Raw genomic sequence first — 24252 nt, forward strand, 5'->3', positions numbered from 1 at the left:
TGGCACTGCCAAATTAGATCATCTCGGAAATCTGTTGTCTGATCCAAAGGAGTATAGGTCCATAGTTGGTGCTTTTCAATACCTAACATGGACACGACCAGATCTTTCTTTTGCTGTAAACCAAGTGTGTCAATTTCTTTATTGTCCTCGCGATACTCACTTCCAAGCAGTCAAACGCATTCTACGGTTTCTCAAAGGTTCTGTTGATTAAGGACTTTGGTTTAAAAAGGGTTATATGCAGCTTACAACATTCTCGGATGCTGATTGGGCAGGATGCGTTTTTGATAGAAGATCAACATCTGGTTACTGTGTTTACTTGGGCTCAAATCTTATTAGTTAGAGTGCTAAAAAGCAGCCAACCGTTGCACAATCTTCAACTGAGGCTGAATATCGATCTCTTGCTCTTACTACTACAGAAATCACATGGATTTGTAAAATTTTCAAGGATATCATCTTTCCCCTTTCTCATACTCCTGCTTTGTGGTGTGACAATGTTTCTGCCATCTCTTTGGCTTCAAATCTTGTGTTTCATGCTCGTATGAAACACATTGAGATTGATTACCACTATATCAGGGAGCTTGTTCTTGCTGATTTAATCAAAGTTTCATATGTTAACACTGAACATCAGATTGCAGATATTCATACAAAATCCTTGTCCAAGGCCAGGTTCCAGTATCTCCAGTCCAAGCTTTCTTTTGGTCCCCCGCCGATTAGCTTGAGGGGGTGTAAAGGGATACCTCATAGTTAGTAGAGTGTAGAGTGTACAAGTGTCTTATACAGCTGTATTCTTTATGATAACAGCTTTGTAACTAATCTTTGTGTTAAGAGATTAAATTAAGTATAGTTAGTTACTAAGCCTAATTAGACAAATGTATATATACTTTGAGTTGTATTCCTTACTCATCAAGAAAGAAATATAAAAGAACTTATTTCTTTACACTTACCCAATTTTCCTAGAGCAAGAGTTTAAGGTGTAAAGAGAGGGAAAAGAAACCTTAGCCTGGGTTCGAGCATGGGCTTTATCTGGGTTTTCATAATTCGGGGTGGCCGAGGTTGTTCACCGTGACAAATGGTTGAAGCTGATGGTGGTGCTCACGGTGTAGTGAAGCAGAGAAGGAGAGAGTTAGAGTAAGAAAGAGTTAGAGTTGAGAGAGAGCCAAGAGATGAGAGAGAGCTGAGGGGAAGAGAGCTTGAGAGAATCCGAGAGTGTCGGGAGAAAAGATACGTGGCCAGAGAGGAGAAGAGAGCTTGGGTGAGGTGGAAGGGATGGAGGGGTGGAGCCGTGGAGGGGTGGAGAGGATGGAGGGATGTCGGGTGGGGAAAACGAAGGGTTTGGGTTGTTTATGTTTTTTGTTTTTTTGTTTTTATTTAATTAATTATTTTAATATTTTAAATTTGGACGGGAAAACGCTTTTTGAATTATTAATTTCCACGTGGACCACTTAATGACACGTGGCGCCCAGTCATTGTCCACATGGGTGCCACGTCATCAGTTAACGGAAAACTTAACAGCAAGACTAACGGATGTATGAGACGGTCCCAAAATTAACACTTTAGGTATGACTCTGGGACGAAAAACTTCATGTACTAAATGTTGAAAACTACGAAACTTGAGGGTTATAAACTGATATTTACCCAAAGAATAAATTGACAAACACGCATGTGACAAAAGACTAATATATAATAGTGTGAAGGAAGGAAGGTCACATAGTATGGAAGAGAATCCTCTCCTGAGCTCAGGATGAGGATCCTCCTGACCACGAAATCCGGGCCATTCAAATTTAATCCAACAGCTCCAAACAGGGGGGTCCTTTAAAAGTTATAATAATTGTAATGGTTAGATTATATTTGAACGGTCCGGATTTCGTGGTCAGAGGATTCTCATCCTTAGCTTAGGAGAGGATCCTCTTCCACATAGTACAACAATGATGCCGACGGAGATAGACCGCGTAGATTTTATAGTAAGACAACCTAACCCTAACCCTATCCCTAACCCTAACGTACCATTGCAACATACATACGTAGAAGCATACGTTGCTACTTCGGATGCACATTTTCTCCGTTGACTCAAAAACAACCACATCTATAACTGTCCACGCGCTGTTATGTGGATGCGCCTCATGTTTCCAGCTACAGTAGAAGTGTTCAAACAGGAGCACAGCAAATTTTATATACATGATAAAGAAGAAACTTATATAATATAACTTTTGTTTTGGAAAATTCTCTCGATAATGAGTCGACCCTGCCCCGAGTAAGCATCGAAGGAATTAATGGTGGTAACGTTATTAAAGTTGGTATGCTACCTATCTCAAGATAAACGCAGTGACTTTATAGTATAGTAATATATAAAATTCGATGAAATTCACACATAAAATACACATATGAACCTGCAATGATTTTTTATTAGAGAAACTTTGATCCCACAGATTGAATTTCTAAGCTTGGAACTGATTCCCTTTTGAAAGAAGCTCAAACAGATAGCCAACTATAATTATAAGCATTGGAAGCGTTGGAAGCGTTGGAAGATCTAGAAGGTTTGAACACCAAAATCTTTACGACCGACGCAGCGCACACTACAGACTCGCGAGAGGATTAAAATAATGCCTTCCGTCTTTGCCGATGTAAATATAAAATACTAACTGGAATAGGTGGCTTACTGTGTATGTTTTGTATGTGTGAGTTGAAGCATGCACGTTTATCAAACCACAGTTATTAAAGCACACTATCAAAAGGTGGATTATAATTTTTCCTTTTTTTCGTTTAGGAATGTGCTATATATTTATACATATTTTTTTACTTCTTACACATCATTTGTTAATTTATATTCATTAATCTTCTTTAATTCATTTGATCCAATGATCGAAAATTAAAAAGGTATGTGAGAAGTAAAAAGAGGTGTGTGGATATCACACCCCTTCCTTTATTATGCGTTTAATTGGATGGAATGGACTGACTTTCAGTAAATGAATCAACTTTATAAAAACTAGCACCAGAATCTCAATCACCCATATTTTGGACAGGGTAATTCTAAGAAAATTAAATTTGTAAACAAAATTTTGTAAATTATATGACATGGAAGTAGACAAAATTTTGTAAACTAAATGACATGTAAGTTAATGATTAGATTATTACCTAGAGTTGATAAACATGCTCATTCCTATTGGTAACTGTTTGGACCCAAAATTACATCATCGGCTTGTGCAATCAAGACCGTTGAGTGAGCATAGCTTGCAACCGTTGGATAGAAAAGTGAAGATAATTTTGTTATTGTTAAAGGATAATATTATGATTTTTCTCATAATAATTATCTTTTAATATGAATTATCTTGGCATATTCTTAAACATGATAGATAGGATGTGGATTATATCCCCATGCAAGCGGTACAGTTCAAATTGATTTGGGATGTCTCGCGTGTGGTGGTGGTGACAGATTGACAAGTAGTCAGAAATGAATTTAAAATAAATTTGAAATTCATTAAACGGGGATTAGGATACATGGATGGGTGATGGAATTATGATGAGATAAGAAAGCCTATGCAGGCTAGGCTTTTGGTCATGATAGGATAAGCCTGGCTAGGCTTTTATTATCTTTGAAAAGTTAGCCATCTGAAGATAGGCTTTAGCCTATGCCATGGATCAGTAACTACGTGTTTGAGTTTCAATTGGTTTCTATAAAATTATCAGGCCGTGCCAAGCAAAAGTATGGATGCTATAAATATAGAGTCGCATACAAAATTTTAGCACCTCCAATTCAACACACAAATTGCCCTACGTAAACTTTTCAAACACCTTGAGATTTTTATTTTCTTTTTCCGCCAACGTATCTTCAGTTTGGATAAACAACACTGTACGTGAAGGCAATCGGCAACATCTTCAGTTTGGATAAACAGCACTAGAGCCGTAGAATCAGCTGATCAAGGAGCACCTTCAGTTTGGATAAACAGTATTGCTTCGAATAAGGATTTTCGAGTCCTTGTTGGTAGAGGTCATCTCATCAGCCTTCTCGGCGAAGTGAGGTGTTACAGGTTACTACATTCGGCACATTGAAAGTCGAATTTGATATTTGAACTTCGCATAACTAGCAGCCTTGTCTTTAGGCTCTAGAACCTGAAGGCTGAGACGTGTTCCTTCCTCAGCCGTAGTCGTGAGATCAAGAAGTCAGCAGCGCGCCCAATGCCACATCAACATATTTCACTCTTCGGCCGAGCTTGGCCAACGAGTTGGCACACCCCACACGTAACTGAAGGACGTAGTTAGCTCATTAGTTACTCGGTCTGTGCGCCACGTAGGCTTGGTAGTTTTTAGGGTCAATAGTGACACATCACTTAATTTGCGAATTTTATTTACAAATGTAGTCTACATAACATTACCATTTTACACTGGGCTAGAGCCATTCTAGCCTGGGGGTGACTCAGCCCTTGTGTGTGGAGTTTCTAGGTAGTGGACTAAGTGGATGAATATATAAAGCAAAACAATTGTAATTTTAAGTAGTTAAGATTATTTATCTTCTATGAAGTTATGTGATCGATTTTTCTCATCTCTCCATAGTGGTTGCATAGAAAAGAAAAACATATATATTTGATACAAAACTAATTCAAAACTGGACAATATGAAGATGACACATGCAAAATCTAGAAACTCTCGAAGGCAAAGAAAGTTGATAAGTATACAATGAAATTATATGCCAAGACTTTGTCTTATCTTTGACCAAATTTCAGGTAGGCATAGCACACCTAACACTAAACATGGACGAAAAGGATATGACTTTAATAACGGAGAATGCTATATCTCCATATATACATGTTTGTCTCAGCTAAAGAAATCGCAATACAAGTACCACCAACTTCTCTTCATATGCTTTTGAGCAATAGATTTGGTTAACCAACTCTGACATTGAAAAGCCAACTGAAAGTCAAATACATAAGGTATGACATGGTGTCGAGTATTTAAGGGTATTTAACAACTAACATGCATGTCAAATCTGCGAGCATGTTTTAATTCTACAAATTTGTAAAGGGTGATGTTAGTTAGATTAAACTTTTGCATTATTTTTTTGTAGGTTATGTGATTTGGTCGTTGATGATTGGTCTATTTTTTTAAATTATTAAAAAAGAAATCAACTATCGACCATTACATCATATGGTTTACATAAAATAATATAAAATTTTGATTTCCCTAACATTTTTTATTTAATAAGCACTTTTTTTATGGTTTAGAAAACCTTTTTTTTTTTTTTTTTTGGGTATAGAATGCCTTCTCGATCTTCAACTTATATTACTAATTTTCTCAATTAAAACTAAACATTGGGCTAAATTAGAAGAAGATATAGCTTAGATAATAAAGGCAACTTTAATAGAAATGTAGTAAACTAGGTCCTGTTTGCAAAATGATTCATAATTATTTCTCAGAGAATCAAATAAGGGGTGTTTCTCCACAAAATATCTCGAAAAAAATTTGGAGAAATACTTCTCATGTGCATCTTTCCAGAAATAATTCTGACCTTCCTATAGTCACTTCCAAATATCCCTAATTAATCAAGTTTAGTTGGAGTGAAATTTTAAAGAAGCAAATTTCTACTCTTCATATTGCCACGTAGACAAGTAAAGTAAAATTCTTATATATAACATGACATAGATGAATGGTAATGCTCACATAAACTATGATATATGAATATAAATTGTAACATATATTAAGGCATAAATTGATATAAAATTATAGATGACGGAGTAGTGGAAGAAGATTCTTGAAGCAGGAAGGAAACTTAATAGGAAAGGCGTGATGAATGATGTCATGACATAAAATAATGGTGTGAAAGTAGGAAGCTCACACTGAAGGAGCATCGCAAGCACAACCACTGTGGATGTTGATGGATATGGACCGCGTAGATTTTCTAGTAACCCACTAGCTAGGGATAACTCACTACTTTGGCTACTTGGCTTGCACGTTTCCTCCGTCGACATCTGTTATTTGTGTGCCTTCTTCAGCGAGTAGCTTCTTTTCTTCTGTTGACTCGCTTGTTCTTTAAGAATTTAGTTGCTTTCGCAGTTCACATTCGAACCTCGACTCGACTCAGCATTCTCTGTCCACGCGCTGTGATGTAGATTTTTATACCACTTAGACCATCTTCAATGGTTAGGCTAAAAGTCAAATTTTTTAACCCGAAAAATTTAGTTTTTAGCTCAGAAACAGCTTTTCTGCTCCAACCGTTCTAGCCTAAAATTTTAGCCCGGGATTATTAAAGAATGAACTTAGGTTTTTTTTTTTTGTTAACTTAAATTTAAAAAAATAAATAAATATGTAGACTATCGTAAATTAATTTTATAAACATTTTAATCTAAAAAAATTTAAATTTCGATAAATATTGGGTGGAGTCTACTCTAATTTCTGGGCTAAATTTTGGGGGGAATTTGGCATTGGTTTAGCATTTAGCATTTAGCCCAAGGGTTGGAGTGGATTTAGGAGGAAATTTTGGAGGATAATTTAGCTTTTAGTCCACCATTAGAGTTGGTCTTATATGCTATACGTTGATGAGGACTAATTGGATTAGATAAAGTAAACAAAATTATGTTGGATAGACTTTCCGCGTCCAGAACTCAGAAGAGTATGAAGCTAGGTGCCATGACGTGCACTCCGAATACGAGACATTATTATTCTGTTAAAATTATAAACGTAGGTTTATTTTTTATTGATATATTTTGAGCGAGACATATCGATTTTTTTTTTTTTACAAACAATATTATTTACACTAAACGGGTGTGAGAGCAAGTTAAGTCTCATAATGGGTTAGCAATAATGTGGTTTAAATTCAACTTTGGCGATAATCGAACCTAAGATCTCCCACTAATAAATAAAAAGGAATACCAATAAGGACATATCGACTTTAAATGACCACATTTATTGTTACCTGTAGAAATGAATATATCACATGGTCCGTTTTCTTGATATCCATAAAATTTTCCCCTTCTTATAGTTTGAATTTTCTTCACGATAGGCAGAAAACCTTTTGGTAGACCATATTATTATGGGAGTTTTAACGAAAAGCTCGTGATATTGTTCACCTTAACGAAAAATCACATATTTACATTATAAAGTCAATCCTGGTACTATTCATTTTACCCTTTATTTTGTCTTTATCGTTAAAACTCAAAGTTTTTAAACCCTTTTCATTAGTTTTCTTTATTATCAATTGGTGAAGAGCTTTTAATTAACAACTAGTTATTCAAATAAACTGAAGGCATATTCAAGTCTAGTTAACTGAAATTTTGTTCGACAAAAAAAAAAAAAAAAAGTAAAAAAAATTGAAATTTTGACTATATTTAAAAGTCTTTATAAAAATTGATAGGGTTAGTCTCAATTAGTTTCTTGATTTTCAACATTTCGTATATCAAGTTTTTTTCATCCCAGTCTAGTACCTAAAGTTAAAATTTTAGGACACTTTTATACATCCGTTAAGTTTTCGGTCAGAACCTTTAATGACGTGGTGTCTATATGGACAATGACTTGGCACCATGTGTCAATTTGGACCCACTTAAATATTAAAAAAAATTAAAAGTTAAAATTTTTTTTTTTCCCTTCCTCTTCCTTTCTTCCTTTGTCTCTCTTGAAAACCCGACAACCACCAACCTTTACCCACAACCCAACCCCGTGAGCCGTCGGAAATGGGTCCCAATCAGAGACCAAGAGAGAAAAATGACAGCCACCGCCGACCACAATGCAGAGCCTCCCCGCCCAATTCCCAACAACCCATCGGTTGCGTCGGCACTTCTGTCTCACTTGCTTTAGTGAGAGATCATCGGCTTCGAGGAGCAGCGAGAAGAAACAATTTTTAGGTTTTCGAGCGAGGCGGCGTCAGGTCGGGGCGAGTGGTAACCGGTTCCCGTTGATGAAGAGGACCGGGTTGCAGTAGTCGAAAGGTGTTGATGCTGAGGCTAAGAGATTTGTGGAACATAGCAAGAAAGGAAGAGGAAGGAAAAAAATTAATTTTTTAACATTAAATTTTTTAAGTTTTTAATTTTTTAATTTTTTAAGTGAGTTCAAATTGACACGTGGGGCCAAGTCATTGTCCATCTAAGCGTCACGTCATTAGTTAACGGAAGTTTTAATGGAAACTTAACAGATGTATGAAAGTGTTCTAAAATTTTAACTTTAGATACCAGACTTGAATGAAAAAAAACTTGATGTATGAAATGTTGAAAAACCAAGAAACTTGTAGTAAACTGAGATTAGCCCAAATAGATATTTTTTAAATTAAAGGGTATTTTTGTCTATATTTGATAAATTACATTATCATAGATTTAATACGAAAATAAATACTCTATTTTCACAAAAAAAATAATAACAAATACTCAATTTATTATAAATTGTTCATGAAAAACTACAGTATTAAATATTAAAAATTTATAAATACTTTACCACTCAACTTTCCGCACACCTGCATTTAAAACTTATTTGTAAACCCCAAAGAGATTATGAAAAAGAAAAAGACTAGGTTATGTTGGACACGCGCCTTGGATGCGTGTGACCATGGATACAGAGTAAACGACCTAGAACGTTGGGTAAATTCCAGAGTTTTGACCAACAAAAATATAACATTCCAGAGTTCCAACCGATCGCCTCAACAAAACGACCGCTTCGGGAAGCCTTAGTACAGCAACGCGGTGACGCCATCGGAACCTAATACTGACGGCGCTAATCACAATCACAACTCAAATTTAAAACACTTTAACAAAATTATCCAAACTGTTCCGTTACTTAACCCCCAAGACTTCCACCACTTCGCTTACTCCGTACGCCACAAGGCTGCAAAACATGCCTCCCTCCTATAAATACGTCCCCTCTACCTTCCCAACTCTCATTCCATCCACTTCGAGCATCAGCAAGAACAACCTTAAAAGTTTCGAAAACACACACACAAATCTCATCCACTTCCAAATCTTTCCTTTCCAGCTTACTTCTTCGCTTCGCTCCTGCGAGCTGAACCCTAAACCCGAAACCTTAAACCCGTCAGCCATGAAGAGAAGCAGGCAAGACGAGACCTTAGACTTGGTCAATTGCCTAATGCTTTTGTCCAGGGAACCCGATTCCTCCCCAATCAAACACGAGAACACGAAAAAAGACCGAGTTTTCGTATGCAAGACGTGTAATCGGGAGTTTCCCTCGTTCCAGGCCCTCGGAGGCCACAGAGCGAGTCACAAGAAGCCGAAGCTGATGCCCGGTGGGGCTGCCAACCTTTTACATTTGGCACAGTCGCCGGGGTCGCCGGTTAAGCCCAAGACGCATGAGTGCCCGATTTGCGGGCTTGAGTTTGCGATTGGGCAGGCGCTTGGGGGACACATGAGGAGACATAGGGACGTCATTCAAGCTGCGGCTGTTCGGACTCAGACGTCACCGCCGATGCCGGTTTTGAAGAAGTCGAATAGCAGCAAAAGGGTGTCATGCTTGAATCTGGACTTGAATTTGGATTTACATTTGGCACCACCGGGTTATCACCAATATGATTTGACGAAGCTGCAGTTGATTTCTTAATTTGTTACATGTTTAATTTATATTTTTCTTCCTCCGTTGGCGTTGACATACATATAGTTTTAGTTTTGATGTATATTTATTCCTACAGATAATAGTCAGATTTTTATCTTTTATTTTCTGATTCGATGTTTATATTGAAATATAGAAGAGGTATTGGATTTGTTTTCGTGATCATTTGGGAACATATTTTGTTCTTAATTTTATGAGACTTTGTATTCTATATTTCGTAATACTTATGCTATATTTGCATTCTTTGTTTTTTAATTTTGTATGTATATTTCTAATTGGGATGATTTTTTTTAAAATTATTATTATTCAGAAAAGGCAGACAATTTGAAAATTTTATAATAATTTAAAAGATGAATTTTAAACTCATGATGCATGAGTAGAACTGTCACATCCCAACTCAGGCCCCCATCATATTCCGGGCTTGACTTCACTGTAGCACGATATTGTCCACTTTGGGCCCCTACCACACCCTCACGATTTTGTTTCTAGGAACTCACACGAGAACTTCCTAGTGGGTCACCCATCTTGGGAATGCTCTCGCTCCCAACTCGCTTAACTTCGGAGTTCCGATGGAACTCGAAGCCAGTGAGTAGGAACTCACACGAGAACTTCCCAGTGGGTCACCCATCTTAGGAATGCTCTCGCTCCCAACTCGCTTAACTTCGGAGTTCCGATGGAACCCGAAGCCAGTGAGCTCCCAAAAGGCCTTGTGCTAGGTAGAGATGGGAATATACATATAAGGCTTATAGGATTCACACCCCTGGGCGATGTGGGATGTTACAATCCACCCATCTTAGGGGCCCGACATCCTCATCGGCACACACAGCCAGGGATTGGTTCTGATACCAAATTGTCACATCCTGGCTCGGGCTCCCACCATATCCCGGGCTAGACTCTACCGTAGCACGATATTGTTTGTTTTGGGCCCCTACCATATCCTCACAGTTTTGTTTTTGAGAACTCACACAAGAACTTCCCAGTGGGTCACCCATCTTGGGAATGCTCTCGCCCAACTCGCTTAACTTCGAAGTTCCGATGGAACCCAAAGCTAGTGAGCTCCTAAAAGGCCTCGTGCTAAGTAGAGATGGGAATATACATATAAGGCTTACAGGATCCACACCCTTGGGTGATGTGTGGGATGTTACAAGAACCCTATAGGATGATTTATAAATTATTTTTATAATAAATCTCTATACTTGATGATAATATTAGAAAGGAATCTCAATCATTTTACGTCTCGGATTTAAGTTTCATGTTGTTAAATGTTTTTTTAATGTAATTTAATGTAATTTAATGTTATTTAATATTGTTTAATGTTGTTTAATGTTACTTAATCTCTATTAATTAATAAAACCCTATTTGTCAACCGAAAGAGGGTGAAAAGACAAATTAGTCTTCTATCGCACAAAAAAAATGATGGGCAATAATGTAATTTCACAGGTCCAAATTTTACTTTTTTTTATTGAAGCATCACCTAGAGGTGATGTTAAAATACCTCCAATATTATAAAATAATAAAAAATAATAAAATAAAAAAAACAAAAAACAAAAACCTCCCACTCCCCTCACATTCTCTCTCTCTCCCTCTCCTTCTCATTTTCTAAAAAAATATGTTCATACATACAAAATGTGTAAGTAAATGCTAGTTAATATTAAAAAAAAAAAAAAAAAAAACAGACAATACTTGTATTCGGCTCTTAAGGAAATGAGCTCGCTCCCCACTCTGACATGGACCAATACAATATTGATACATGTTCATTCTTTTAAAAAGAAAAACACAAGAAAAAATAACCTGCACAAACTCGCTCAAGATCTAACGTTGTATATAAGTGCCCAAGTTTATCCGTCCATTGCAATCAACTGTATTTTGCAAGTGAAAAAAAGGCGACACCAAGCCAACAAACTCTCTATTTTGTGAGAGTTTGCATAGGAACGTTTATCATATGCAAGTTTATTTTTGTTCTGAAAATAAACTATTTCATGACTCGAACTTGTGATATTTTAGTCACAAAAAAGTAAACTATATATAAGTTCATTTTATGTGAGCCTTATTAGGAATAGTCCACTCTGTTGAAACAAGTCTAATAATTATGATTCCACGTCATCTTATTGTTACTTTCATTCTTAATTTACCCGTAAGTAACTAATAAATTAATTAGATACTCTTCCTTAATTCTAAGATTAGCTTATTAAATATTATCCTTTCAATTAATTGTAAAAGTTTCGTCTTTTCCTTTAATTTCTCCAACTGATTTCGGAATTCTCTCGATTTTCTTTGCGAGTCTTGCTCTCCTAATGTCCATATTTTTAAGGAACCGTGAGTACCAAATGCATATTAGCCACAAAATTATATTAATTTATATCTAAGACTTAAAATATTTGAAAACTTAGCATCTCCATTTAGGAACTTCCACCACCACTTTTGAGTACTCATTCAAAGGCTTAAAGGAAATCTTTGTGCCCCTAAAAGAATATTGCCTTCAGTGGTAGAGTCCTTATAATAGAATCTCTAACTTTGAAGCTTTTATAATTTTATGTGATAATTTGATTTTTGTTTTTGTTTATGTTAACTTTTTTTCTAATTAATTAAAATCATTAAAAATAGTAAAATCTTCAATCATGATTATGAGCCTCGTTTTCCACTTAAGGTACACATTTTTTGTTTATGTTAACCATATTTTAATTAATTAAAAGCTTTAAAAGCTTCAATCAAAATTGTGAGCCCTGTTTTTTCACTCAAGGTTGTCCCTCTACACTCTCTATATGTAACGACAAACACTATGTATCTGGTAAGTCCCTACACTTTAGGGACTCACTTTCCAATCCATTGAAAGTTTATTTTGTCCCTATATTTATTTTATATACTCATTTTATACGGTGATTGTCTCTATTTAAGAACTCCACTAGAGATGCTCTTAATAAAAGCAAAACAAAAAAAAAATGAATTTTGTAATAGTTGATGAATTTTAAGTTTGTTTTATTTTATTAAGTTGTCAAATATTTTAATCTTTTGGAGCTAAACGTATATACTCTTGTGGCCAATATACATAGGTCCTCAAAATCAAGACCTTAGGAGAACATGACTGTTTCTTTGCTTATCTGATTCTCTTCATCAACTCCTTATCTTTTTTTTCCTTCAAAAATGTTATTTTTACCGTCTAATTGTATCATTTCTCTAATAGAAATAAGACCCATACATGTTGACGGGCCCTACATAACTCTATAAAAGAGATGGTACAAATAGATGACAAGTATATCACTACTCTTTTACTTACTTTTCTTCTTCGTGTCCTCCCTCTCCCCTTTTCTTTTCTAATTCTATCTCCATCTTTCTTTTCTTTTCTTATTATTTTCTCATAATATCTTCTCTTTCTATATGTATTTTTTCCTTCACATATCATATTCTTCCTCATCCATATCCTCTTCCTTTCCTGGGTTTTGTTGGTTTTTCTTATTCTTTTTGTTTTTTTTCTGGTGTATCAGTATGCTGCTCATAATTAAACATGGTATTATCTACCTATAACACATGGTTTTTTTTGTCTACCTCTACCACATATTTTAGTTTTTCTTTGTTTTATACCTCCTTCACAAAGAATATTTGCATAACTTACCTGTATATACATGCATGTGTCTGGTATTATCTACCTATAACACATGGTTTTTTTTGTCTACCTCTACCACATATTTTAGTTTTTCTTTGTTTATACCTCCACAAAGAATATTTGCATAACTTACCTGTATATACATGCATGTGTCAAATTTTCTACCTGCTACATCACAGGTTCACTTTGTAATCTTCCCCCCTCTATTGAAAATCAAATTTAGTTTTCTACCTATATGGTAGGCAGATATTTGAAATTAATTTTATGAAATTAATTTTTGTGTTTGTCCAATAATGTAGCCTATATAGGTTATTATAATTTATACATGCTCTATTTTAATCTTAATATTTTGTCTTTAAAAAAAAAATCCTAGATAATACTTTAGTTTGAGTATTTAAATATGAAAAAAAATTCACATTCAAAATTTGAGTAAATGATACAAAATTAAGTAATTTTAAATATTTTTATCTGAAAGAACAAAATGTTGGAGAACAATTTAGAAATAAACAAAAAATAACAGAATTAAACAGAACTTGATTTCCAATATTTTATTAACCAAATATACTTGATGTGCAGAATGAAATTATACAATAAATACATAAACTAATATAAAAATATCAATGATACTAACTTGATCACAGAAGGTAGAGGCTAACGTAAAAGCTATGTCCTTCGAACAGTATTTTCGTCCCACTCTTGTGCTTGTGGTTCTACAACGTCTGCTCGACCAGGATACAACTACCTAATTCTACAACCCACACTGGATTATAGAACTCTAGCGAATTGCTTTGTGTGTTTACTCTCTGGAAATTTTGTACGGAAGACAAGGAGGGAAGAAAAGATCATCCTCACTTGGATAATGTGATTGCAAATATATAGGCCGTTTCACACCCTTTCAAATACCTGTTTAGTGTATTTGAAAGCACACAACTCTTTCTAATAGCTGTGTCTTTTAATCAAAACGTTTTTTAATTAAAAAACTTAATCCGAAAATTAAAATTAATGAATCTGATTAATTTTAAATTCCAAGGCCCCAAGGGCCGCCCTCATCTTGATTAATTAATATTAATTGTATTTAGGCTATATTATATTCAAGCCTAATCCACACAACATAAGGTCCAAGCCTTCAATCCATTTCCAAATGGTCCAAGTTCTAATTACTAAGAAAAGGGAATAAGCCTTTATAAAGGCTAGTGAAAAAATACTGTTGACCAATGTGGGACAAGAGGGTCTCAAACTCCAACACAAAATTGGTATCAAAACATGTAATTGGATAAATAGACCCAGTCCCAAATTAAAACAACAATGTTTTTTGAACTGAATCCAAAAGCCCTCCAAAAAAAAATACTGCTGCATAGGAATTATTAGTGCCAAGTTGTTCATAATCAATCTCTAGGGTTTTGATTTTGATTCCCAAATCATAAAATCTTTTTTATGACTTCGACAACTGTGAAATTCAATTTGTTGCTTCTGTGCTTCATTTCTGCACATGTATTGAGCAAAAGAGATTCGAAAATGATGGCGCTGGAGACCAGTTGATGGGAGCGTTTATTCCGTGGAATTTCGGCGTAGATTGCAGTGGTAAAGACCTGCTTGGCAATTGGCATCGAGTAACAGTTGGAGAGCAATCGTCTCATGTGGAGTGGCTGGATTAAAAAGACGTTAGAGATTGTATATTTCCTTTTAAAAGAAAGAACATGTATGGATATAGGATTGGTCCTGGTCAAAAGAGGGAACGAACTCAATTCTCTCAAGGAAGAACGAAAGTACTATCTTAAAAAAATATCAAATAAAAAGAGTTAAAATAGAAAATGAATAAGTATTGTAGTACGTGTCGGCTCTTACTCTCCTAGTCATAGGGATTGTTGGATTTGGATCCTCCTGAAGAAAACACACGGTCGTTGGATTTTAATCCAACGGTTACAAACAAGGAACTCTTTAAAATTTATAATAATTGTAACCGTTGGATCAAAATCCAACGGCCCGTGTGCTTTGCTTAGGCTCAGGAGAGAATCCAAATCCGACAATCCCTACGATTAAGAGAGTAAGAGCTGAGCTCAGGAGAGGATCCAAATCTGGAATTGTTGAGCAAAGATGGCCACTCGACCAATAGGCAAAAGTCAGGGGGACATGGTTTGAATTTTTTGATATTATTGTCAGGTACTGTGAGCCTCCTAAGCTCATGAGAGAATCCAAATCCGAGATTCCCTACGACTAAGAGAGTAAGAGCTGAGCTCAGGAGAGAATCCAAATCCTGAATTTTCGAGCAAAGATGCCCACTCGACCAATAGGCAAAAGTCAGGGGGAAATGGTTCAATTTTTTTAATATTATTGTCAGGTAGTTCTTGTGAGGTTATGCCCTGTAACATGTAGTCGTGTCTTATATGGTTCCACTAGCCCTTGGGTATCGTTTGGTATGCAGACGGGACGGGACGGAACGGAATGGGACGGGACGGGACGGGACAGGACGGAACGGAACGGAGCGGGAGCAAAGATGCTCTCGGATGGAAACAAGGAGGAAGAAGAAGGAGACGGCGAGGTTATAATTTTGCGTTCCATGGATGTGGAACGAGTCGTTCCAGGGGGTGAGGTGGAACGAAAATTCACCCAAAACTCGTTCCGTGGAACAACTCGTTCCACCTGTTTTAGGTGCACCAAACGTGGGACGGAACGCCTTGTGCCACTCTGTTCCGTCCCGTCCCACGTACCAAACGGTACCTTGAGGTCTCCAGGAGGAGAATAATCCTTTTATAATTATTCTTTGTCGGTGTAATTAAATGCTGGGATGTAGACTTGTATAAAACTGAATGATTTTAATTTGATGGGTAAATCCTTTTATACATACATCAGAAATCCGTACTACGACAGAATAGAATTCCTGGGAGTAATCTAAATAAACATATACAAGTGATCTACAAATCTCAAGTGATTACAAATTCTAATTAAGGCTTTATTCTATTATGCTTCTTAATTAAAACTTGATGACTTCGTTAATACAATTTGGTTCGAAGTAGGTGAGGCCCTTAGTGAGGATGCGAATCGGTTCATCCATGAAAGAAGGGTAACGAATATCATGACCCATTTTGATCTGTTCATAACAAAATGATAATTGAGCTCAATGTGTTTGATACAAGCATGAACCCAAGATTGTCATATAATGTCGACCGCCAAGGGAGCTCAAGAGTTTCGACACATGTGCGTGGATCATGGTGCAATATTCAGAATCGATGCTGGAGCGAGAAATAATGTGTCGAGAAATAATGTGTTGCTTAAATGAACTTTGAGAAAAGCGATTGAACCTAAGAAATACAAGAAAGCCAGAACTGAACAGACGAGTATTAGCCTAGCCATCCTAGCTAGTCGAACCTGCATAAATAAGGGACGAAAGTAAATATACCAAAGTCAAGATCACCTTTCAGATAACGTAAAAGGCATATTTGGTGGCAATGAGACGTGTATTGGTTAGAGAAGCCCTAAAGTGAGAAACAAGACACACTGCATAAGAAAGACCAAATAGAGTGAGGGCACTGGCGGAGGCACGTGTGGACTAGAGTAGTCCTAGGCCTATCCTAACTTGAAAAAACAAGATTAGTATTATACCAATATCTGCAACCCTTCTCAACGCTTCACACAAAAATCCAATCATTTATCTATCTTTTCATCCAAATCTCATCCCAAAATTAAGTATAATATTTCAAATGGTCATTATCACAAACCAATGATATTAAATTAAAACCCATTATTCACTTTTAATTAAAAAAAAATCGTCTTTCACTCATGCACTGGCAGAGCTATTCCCCGTGTTCTTCTTGAATTTCATATATTTAGCCATTCCAAATCCCAAATGTATTGAATAAAGAACAATAAGGTTTGTGACACTATTATTCTCTATAAAATATTTGTTTCTATTTTATCTTGCCTCTTCCTTGAGTTTTAGGGTTAGAAATTTTTTTAGTAATTTTGCCTATTGAGTTTAATAATACTTCAAGTAGTATAGATGACATCATGCAATGGTTTCAAAATACGAAATTCGTCGAGAATAATTATAATTACTATAAATAGATAAAATTATCTATGCATATGTTAATTTTGACTACTTAATTATTTGGATATATGTTATGATGTTAGCATTAGTAAGTTTATAATCATTATTGGTTTAGTTTTTACTTGTGTGAGGTCTTTCCTCATAAGAAATTCTGGTTCCACCATCAAGTGAGGATGAGGTGCTGCAAGGAGTCAATCAAGTGGTGAAATTCAAAGGGATTCTTAATTAAGAGGTGTGTCATCTTGATTGGAGAGTTTGGGATTTGACGGTCACATGTGTATCACACGGTTTAACATCATGTGATTGCGTTTGAGAAGATCGAGAGCATACTTGGTTTAAGTGAGATAAATAAAGGAGCATTGCCCTTAGTGCCAGTCTCATAGTGACGAGAAATTTTTCGGAGTTCGGTAATATTAGTTGAGCTAGTGTTTCCAACCCATAAGAATCTGACACCTGTTCGTCTATTTTTTGACATATGATAAAAATGATACATGTGTCAATTATTAAATAAGGTTTACTCTTATACATATGCTTTTAAATTCCTACCGTCTGATAGATCAAACGAATAATATCTCACCACTTTTCTCTTTTTTTCTCTCTCGAGTCTCAATGATTTTGAATTCAGATCCTACTTCTTTTGCAAAAAGACAATATTAAGGAGAAATGGATAAAAATTAATGGTTGCTTTTTGGTTATTCCAAAGACTAAAATTGCAGGATTCAACAGTCTTCAAGTTTTGTTTTTGTTTTTGCTATGTATCAAACAACAATTACGAATTCGGTCCTTACCAAAAGTCAGATACAAAGTGAATAAGCAAAAGAAGAATGAAAACATTGAAGCAAATGAGTATCAATCTAATAGGCATAATTTTCATTTCCATAGTTTCTGTAGGAAGTTGTGGTGTTGTATTTTAGTTGACCAGCGACAAGGACGTTGCCGTGTTTGCGCAAAACAAATCTCCAAATCCTAAACCTTATACTAGAATCTAAGGTTGCAGATAATATTTTTCTGTAGAAATCCGTCTTTTGAATTCGGGTTCTGCTGGGTATTGGCTAGAATTTATATCGTACAAAATAATTAAGGTTCACTATACCAGCCCAAGAAGAAGGGTGATGAACAGTCAACTAGTCATTGGATTAGATTAACCTAGAAGCCATTGGATCAATCTTACGTTAGGTGTATATAAGCATAAAAAGTTGTGAAGCATTTATTAACCAAAGTGCCACATGATGTGGTTGATAAAGATGAGACCAACTAGTGGGGAACATTACCTGTCATGCTGATGTGTGTGTACCTGGAACACCAAAAAATTTCTCCATAGTGACAAGGACCAAATTCCTTATATTCACTCTTTGTCAAGAGTGTCAATAAATGACAACATGACAGAGGGAAGCTATATTGCCCGTGAGAACAATATCCTCAACAAAGAGGTAAATGATGAGAAGAACAGCACCACGAGAAGGGATAACAAGATATTGATCGGTCCGACTTCGTCTAAATTCGCGTTGAGCAAGAAACATGCTGAATCGCTGAAACTATGAACAACGATATTCAAAGTATGGATTCTTTTGAAAATTCTATTAACATGGTGTGGATAGCATTACCCTATGTAAATTAGGGTTTAGGGATAACAACAATTTTGATGCAGTTGTTGACTGTTTCAAGTAATTTCCGGTACTTAATTAATTATTCGTTATACTCAGTCTAAAAAATCAGTCTAATTTCTACAATTATTTCAAGCGTAACATTCATGGTCAAAAGGGAACTCCAATATCCATTACACATGAAAAAAGAGATCACAATTTGTAAACTAATATACTTCACTTAAGCTGCTCATTGTTGACTTCTCAGTGTCATTGCATATGTAATCTTGATTGTCATAATATATATATATATATATATATATATATATATATTTCTAAAAAAATCGGTAGACCGAAAAAAAAAAAAAAAAAGAGGTCCTTTAGAAGATTACATATGCAATTATGCATCAAGAATATATTATGACAATCAAGATTCAAGAAATCATATATACTTACCCTCGTACTCATTGCTAAATAATGAACCAGGTTGTATCTTAATGTGTTCTTGGTTTTTTCTGCTTGGCTTACATGCAGGAGCACTAGGGTTCCAATTCCATGGCGTCAAGAACGAGTTATCGAATTCCAAGAAGGACGTCAGTTGCTTGTAGTCGATGGAAGATAACAAATTCTTTAGACACGTTAGAAGGGATTCTAATGTGGATTTTTAACAATACGAACTTCTCCATATTGGAATATAATTGTAGTTACTAGATCAACGAGTTTACCATCTGTCGTAGCAATTCATTAGATTAATATCTAATCCATTAAAAGGTTTAATTTTCTTCACATACGTGGATATAGCTACATTGGCTAGAGTGGATGTGTTTTTCCTATATAAGCTTCCGAATTAAAATTTTCTGTCATGAAATTTATTAGTTTAAAGTACGTAAAATATCATTATAAAGAAAAAAAAATCAATTATCTTACATTGTAACAAAAGAAATATTCATTAAGAGAAATCGCAATTTGTGAACTACTACACTTTGCTCCTCGATCTCTATATCCTTGATGGTTTCTCCTTCCTACTACGTTGACTTGCCATAGGTCTCGTTCATTATTCATTCAAGATCACAACCCCTTAAAATCATTGCAGTAAACTCATTGGAGTACGTATACTGATCATGATCATCATCTCTTACTGCAACGAGTTCAGCCTCGTATCCGCGGGTAAAGAATAAACCAGGTTGGAACATAACGTAATCTTGGCTTGTTGTCTGCAAACTTGATTTACTATCACTTGTTGAAGGGCCACTAGGGTTCCAGTTCCACGGCGTCAAGAACGAGTTATCGAACTCCAAGAAAGATGTCAGTCGCATGTAGTCGATGGTTGGTTTATGATCGGCCATTACTTGATCAGCTTCCACAAACTTAGACTCTAGTTGTTCTTGGCTGATTGGTTTATGATCCACCATTACTTGATCAGCTTCCACAAACTTAGACTCTAGTTGTTCTTGGATGATTGGTTTATGATCCACCATTATTTGATCAGCTTCCACAAACATAGACTCTAGTTCTTCGTGTTCCATTCGAGCAGATGATTCAAGTGTCGTGAAACTGATGCAAGACATGTTGCTTGGGGTCTTGTTTGCTTGGTGAAAAGCGAATGAAGGCTTCTAATTTTGCTTTCTTAGAGCTTTGGTGGTTTTGATGAATGAGTGTTTTACCCTATTTATATATGTGGGATAACTCCTAATAAAAAATGGTCTAGGATTTTCAGAAAAGTTCAATCCTAATGGGAGAGGCATTGTAATTCAGAAATATTTCTTAACAATCAAGAAATTATTACACGTTTTATCATATCTATATATAGAAGGCTAATTCCAAAAATCCCTTTTAATTAAAATTTTAAAATAAAAATTTAATTTAAAAATCTACTAACAGAATTAAATTACGCGTGTAATGGATTGTTTTTTTCCTTTAATTTTTAAAATAAAAATACAAAAAAATCTAAATAAAAAATAAAATGAAAAAAACGAAGCCTAATTTGCTAGGGAAGCGAAAGCCAAAAGACGAAACTACACTCGATTAAAGACCGGCCTTGTAATAAACGGCTGTGATTCGTTATTAATCGCACACATGGACGGTGATGATCAAAGTAACCGCGAGTTTCCTCGCATGCGGCCTCACCGAATTTTTATTTTCCTTTCCCGGAGAAAAGATCGAGTGCTCCTCAGCTACCCTAACTTCCCCTCTCTTCCGTTCTCTCAACTTTTCAATTTTTTAATTTCGTCGCCGGAGTTTCTTCGCCGGCAAATTGATCGGTCGTCGACCGACCATGGGCCTGCTGCGGCTAAAGGTACGGCTGCTTGTAATATCATATCCTTCTTCATTTCTAGGTTCATAGCTTTTGTTATCTCATGCAGTTGTAGGAAGAAATTTGGGGATTTTTTTGGGGATTTTGTTGACTTTTAGGGTTTGAATTGACAGAAAGTTCATACGCTTCCGAATTTTTAATTTTTGAACATCTCTGTGTATGTGTGCGTATATGCAGATGGAGTTCATCACAGTCCGTGCGTGTTGACACTGCAGAAATGGAAGAGTAAGGGGGAAATTTTTACTGTGAAGTAGGAGGAGGAAAATGGTAAGTTGTAACTTTTTCCCCCTACTAACTCCAATGTGTTCATCTGGTTGGACTTGGTGCTGGTGGTTGCTTAATTGTGGTTTTTGTTTGTTGGTGTGGTTTGCTTATTGTGATTTATTTTTCAAATTAATTATCCTTGTGGTGTTTATGACTGCAACATTCTTTCGTTGGGGTACGATTCAAAGTTAAAAATATTAAGAAATTCTATTCTTAAACTTTGGCATTGTGTGGTTATTGTTAGTACCTCGACGCTGCAATAATACAAGGCTAGCGAGAAGGGTGATTTCGACTAGAGTGTGTGTTATATTTTGTTTCGGCTGCTCTTGAAGTTCTCATTTATTTGGTATATCAGTATATCATGTTTGTAGATAGATTTCCAGGTGTTGTGTCGTTCTTTTAGGATTGTCAAAATTCTGAAATGTTTAGATGGTCCAAAGTTGAAAGGATTAAGCATATGATTAGTTGATGAAATTTTTCGCTGTTTGATTCAAGTAAAATGCTTTAAAAGTTTCCTTTTAGTGTTACTGTCTTAATCATTAGACATTTGTGCATGTTTAAGCATGCGATGGATTTCATTTATTGAGTATTTGGTACTGGCAGTCTTTCCAGAACAAGGGTTTTTGGATGCCAAAGAGTGGCGGATATGTAAATGAGGGAGATGGAACTTTTGGCAACCCTTCAAGAATTGAGCCAAAGCGATCTCAGCAATGGTTTGTAGATGCTAATGAAGCAGAGCTGTTTCCAAACAAGAAGCAAGCAGTACATATTCCAAACAGCAAATTGAGCTCTGGAATGTCAAATGAAAATGTCCCTTCTTGGGAGAATGCTTCAGGCTTCCCGTCAGTTCCGCATCAATTCATTGACCGGTTATTTGGATCTGATACAGCAAGCTCTGTCAGCTTTGCTGAAAGGAACGTGTCTCCTGTCGGATCAGATAATTGGAATCTAAGGAAGGGTATCGGTGACCAGTTTGGAGAAGACGGATCTGTTAGTTTGTCAGTATCTCATGCTACAGAAGATCCTGAAACTCTTAGCTATGCTGGAATTAGAAAAGTCAAAGTCAATCAGGTAAGGGACGGTGACAATGGCATGCATGCTTCAAGGGAACATGGTTCCAATAGGGAAAATAATAGTAACCTGTCCACAAATCAGGCATTTGATAGGGTAAATGAAACTGGTTTTTTATCAGTCGGGCAGGCCTATGATAAGGAGCACGGTAGTGTCTTACTAATGGGTCATGCCTACAACCAGAGGGATGACCATGGCAGACCAATATGTTCCAACTATGGCAAGGGGGATGAAAGTGTGGTAGCAATGGCTGACCGTTATAATAAAGGGAATGCAAGTATGATATCTTTTGGGGGGTTTCCTGGTGATCAAGATATAGCCATGGGCAGGCCTGTTGGTAACTATAATCAATTATACCATCCTTCTTCAGTTCAAACATCAGAAACTGCGTGCGAGAAGGAATTGGACACATCAAATGCCAGTGCAGTTGATAATACTGCCTTTGTAGCCAAAACAAGACCTGAGTCAGTTTCGAAGAATAAACCCGAGGTCAAAACGTCAAGGAAACAAGCTCCAAACAGCTTCCCGTCGAATGTTAGGAGCTTGATTTCTACGGGCATGCTTGATGGGGTTCCTGTAAAATATGTTTCCTTGGCACGTGAGGTAAGCTTCTGAGCTTCTTGGCCATTTTTGTTCAGTTAGGAATCTAGGATTTCTTTCTAATGACTTGTTATATCCCTTTATGTAACAAGGAGCTTCGCGGGATTATCAAAGGTGTCGGCTATCTATGTGGTTGTCAATCATGTAATTATACTAAGGTAAGTCTTCCTCTCAATAAACTACTCTTGAGGTAAATCATCCGAATGTTTCTCTTCTTGTTTACGTTTTATCATGACACAACGTGGATATTTGGTTTATGGAAGGTGCTTAATGCTTACGAGTTTGAGTGCCATGCTGGTTGCAAAACAAAGCATCCAAACAATCACATATTCTTTGAGAATGGCAAGACCATCTATCAGATAGTGCAAGAATTAAAGAGCACGCCTGAGAGCTTGTTGTTTGATACACTTCAAACTGTGTTTGGTGCTCCGATCAATCAGAAGGCTTTTAACAGTTGGAGAGGTAATGAATTCCAATTATTGTTCTCTTCTTTCTGTGACTTTAAACATTCATCAATTTTAAATTTGTATCCAGCATAGCTTGTCTCTTCCTTTCGCTTATTTAAACGTTTGTTCATCAGAATCCTTTCAAGCGGCAACTCGTGAACTTCAGCGTATTTATGGAAAGGAGGAACTGAACTTGTAGGCGTGTTTGTATAGAAGATTGGAGAAAGTTTTTCTTTTTACGCGCGAAATAATCACTTTTTTAAGTATTTTGTATGGCAATTGGATGGAGGAATTTATGCTTTTTTGTGAATTGGGTACAGTTCAACTGTCACTTTATGGCTCTCATTGGGTTGCTTGTGCAGTTTTGTAGCTCGAGCTTTTTCTTCCATGGCAGAGTTTACGAGTCAATCTCGTTTAACCCATCATACATTTAGGTTTCTCTGGTTCCGACATTAGCCCTTGAAAATTTTAGAAAACAAATGGCTATTTTCTGTTTCCCTTCCCCTTATCCTCACCCTCGACTGTCAGCAGGTGGCGGTGGTGATGTCGGAACTAAGGTTTACGGTGCTGCTCTGTTTGCTATGGCACTGGTTGGGGCAGTCATTTTGGCTAGTTGTGAACATGGTTTCAGTTTCCTTCTCGTGAAATTGGAACAAAGTTTTCCGGTGGCAATACCGTCCGCAAAGTTTTCCGGTGGCAATAAACGCTACATCCTGACTTAAGATATCAAATTATGATGAGGGTTTTTGCTGACTATAAAAACATGTGGCAAAGGCTTCAAGTTTAGACACATG

At 36.2% G+C, this 24252-nt stretch overlaps 2 protein-coding genes across 2 annotated transcripts; both read left to right on the forward strand.

Moving 5' to 3' along the window:
- Positions 1–8847: 8847 nt before the first annotated feature.
- LOC137743827 (zinc finger protein ZAT12-like) lies at positions 8848–9638 on the forward strand. The gene has a single exon (XM_068483760.1). It carries the CDS (start codon positions 9010–9012, stop codon positions 9523–9525), a length of 516 nt encoding a protein of 171 aa, XP_068339861.1. The 5' UTR covers positions 8848–9009; the 3' UTR covers positions 9526–9638.
- An 11283-nt stretch (positions 9639–20921) lies between these two features.
- LOC137741601 (uncharacterized) lies at positions 20922–23760 on the forward strand. Its single transcript, XM_068481296.1, has 6 exons — positions 20922–21059; positions 21255–21344; positions 21945–23015; positions 23105–23170; positions 23276–23474; positions 23593–23760. Exons 2-6 carry the CDS (start codon positions 21342–21344, stop codon positions 23655–23657), a joined length of 1404 nt encoding a protein of 467 aa, XP_068337397.1. The 5' UTR covers positions 20922–21059; positions 21255–21341; the 3' UTR covers positions 23658–23760.
- The last annotated feature ends 492 nt before the right edge of the window (positions 23761–24252 follow it).

This window comes from Pyrus communis, chromosome 8 (assembly GCF_963583255.1).
Source record: "Pyrus communis chromosome 8, drPyrComm1.1, whole genome shotgun sequence".
Taxonomy (NCBI): Eukaryota; Viridiplantae; Streptophyta; class Magnoliopsida; order Rosales; family Rosaceae; genus Pyrus; species Pyrus communis.

Coding starts and splice junctions, on each gene's coding strand:
- LOC137741601 (XM_068481296.1), top strand. Junction 23,171..23,275: donor AATCATGTAATTATACTAAG/GTAAGTCTTCCT, acceptor GGTTTATGGAAG/GTGCTTAATGCTTACGAGTT. Junction 23,475..23,592: donor GGCTTTTAACAGTTGGAGAG/GTAATGAATTCC, acceptor TTTGTTCATCAG/AATCCTTTCAAGCGGCAACT.
- LOC137743827 (XM_068483760.1), top strand. CDS start 9,010: ATGAAGAGAAGCAGGCAAGACGAGACCTTAGACTTGGTCAATTGCCTA.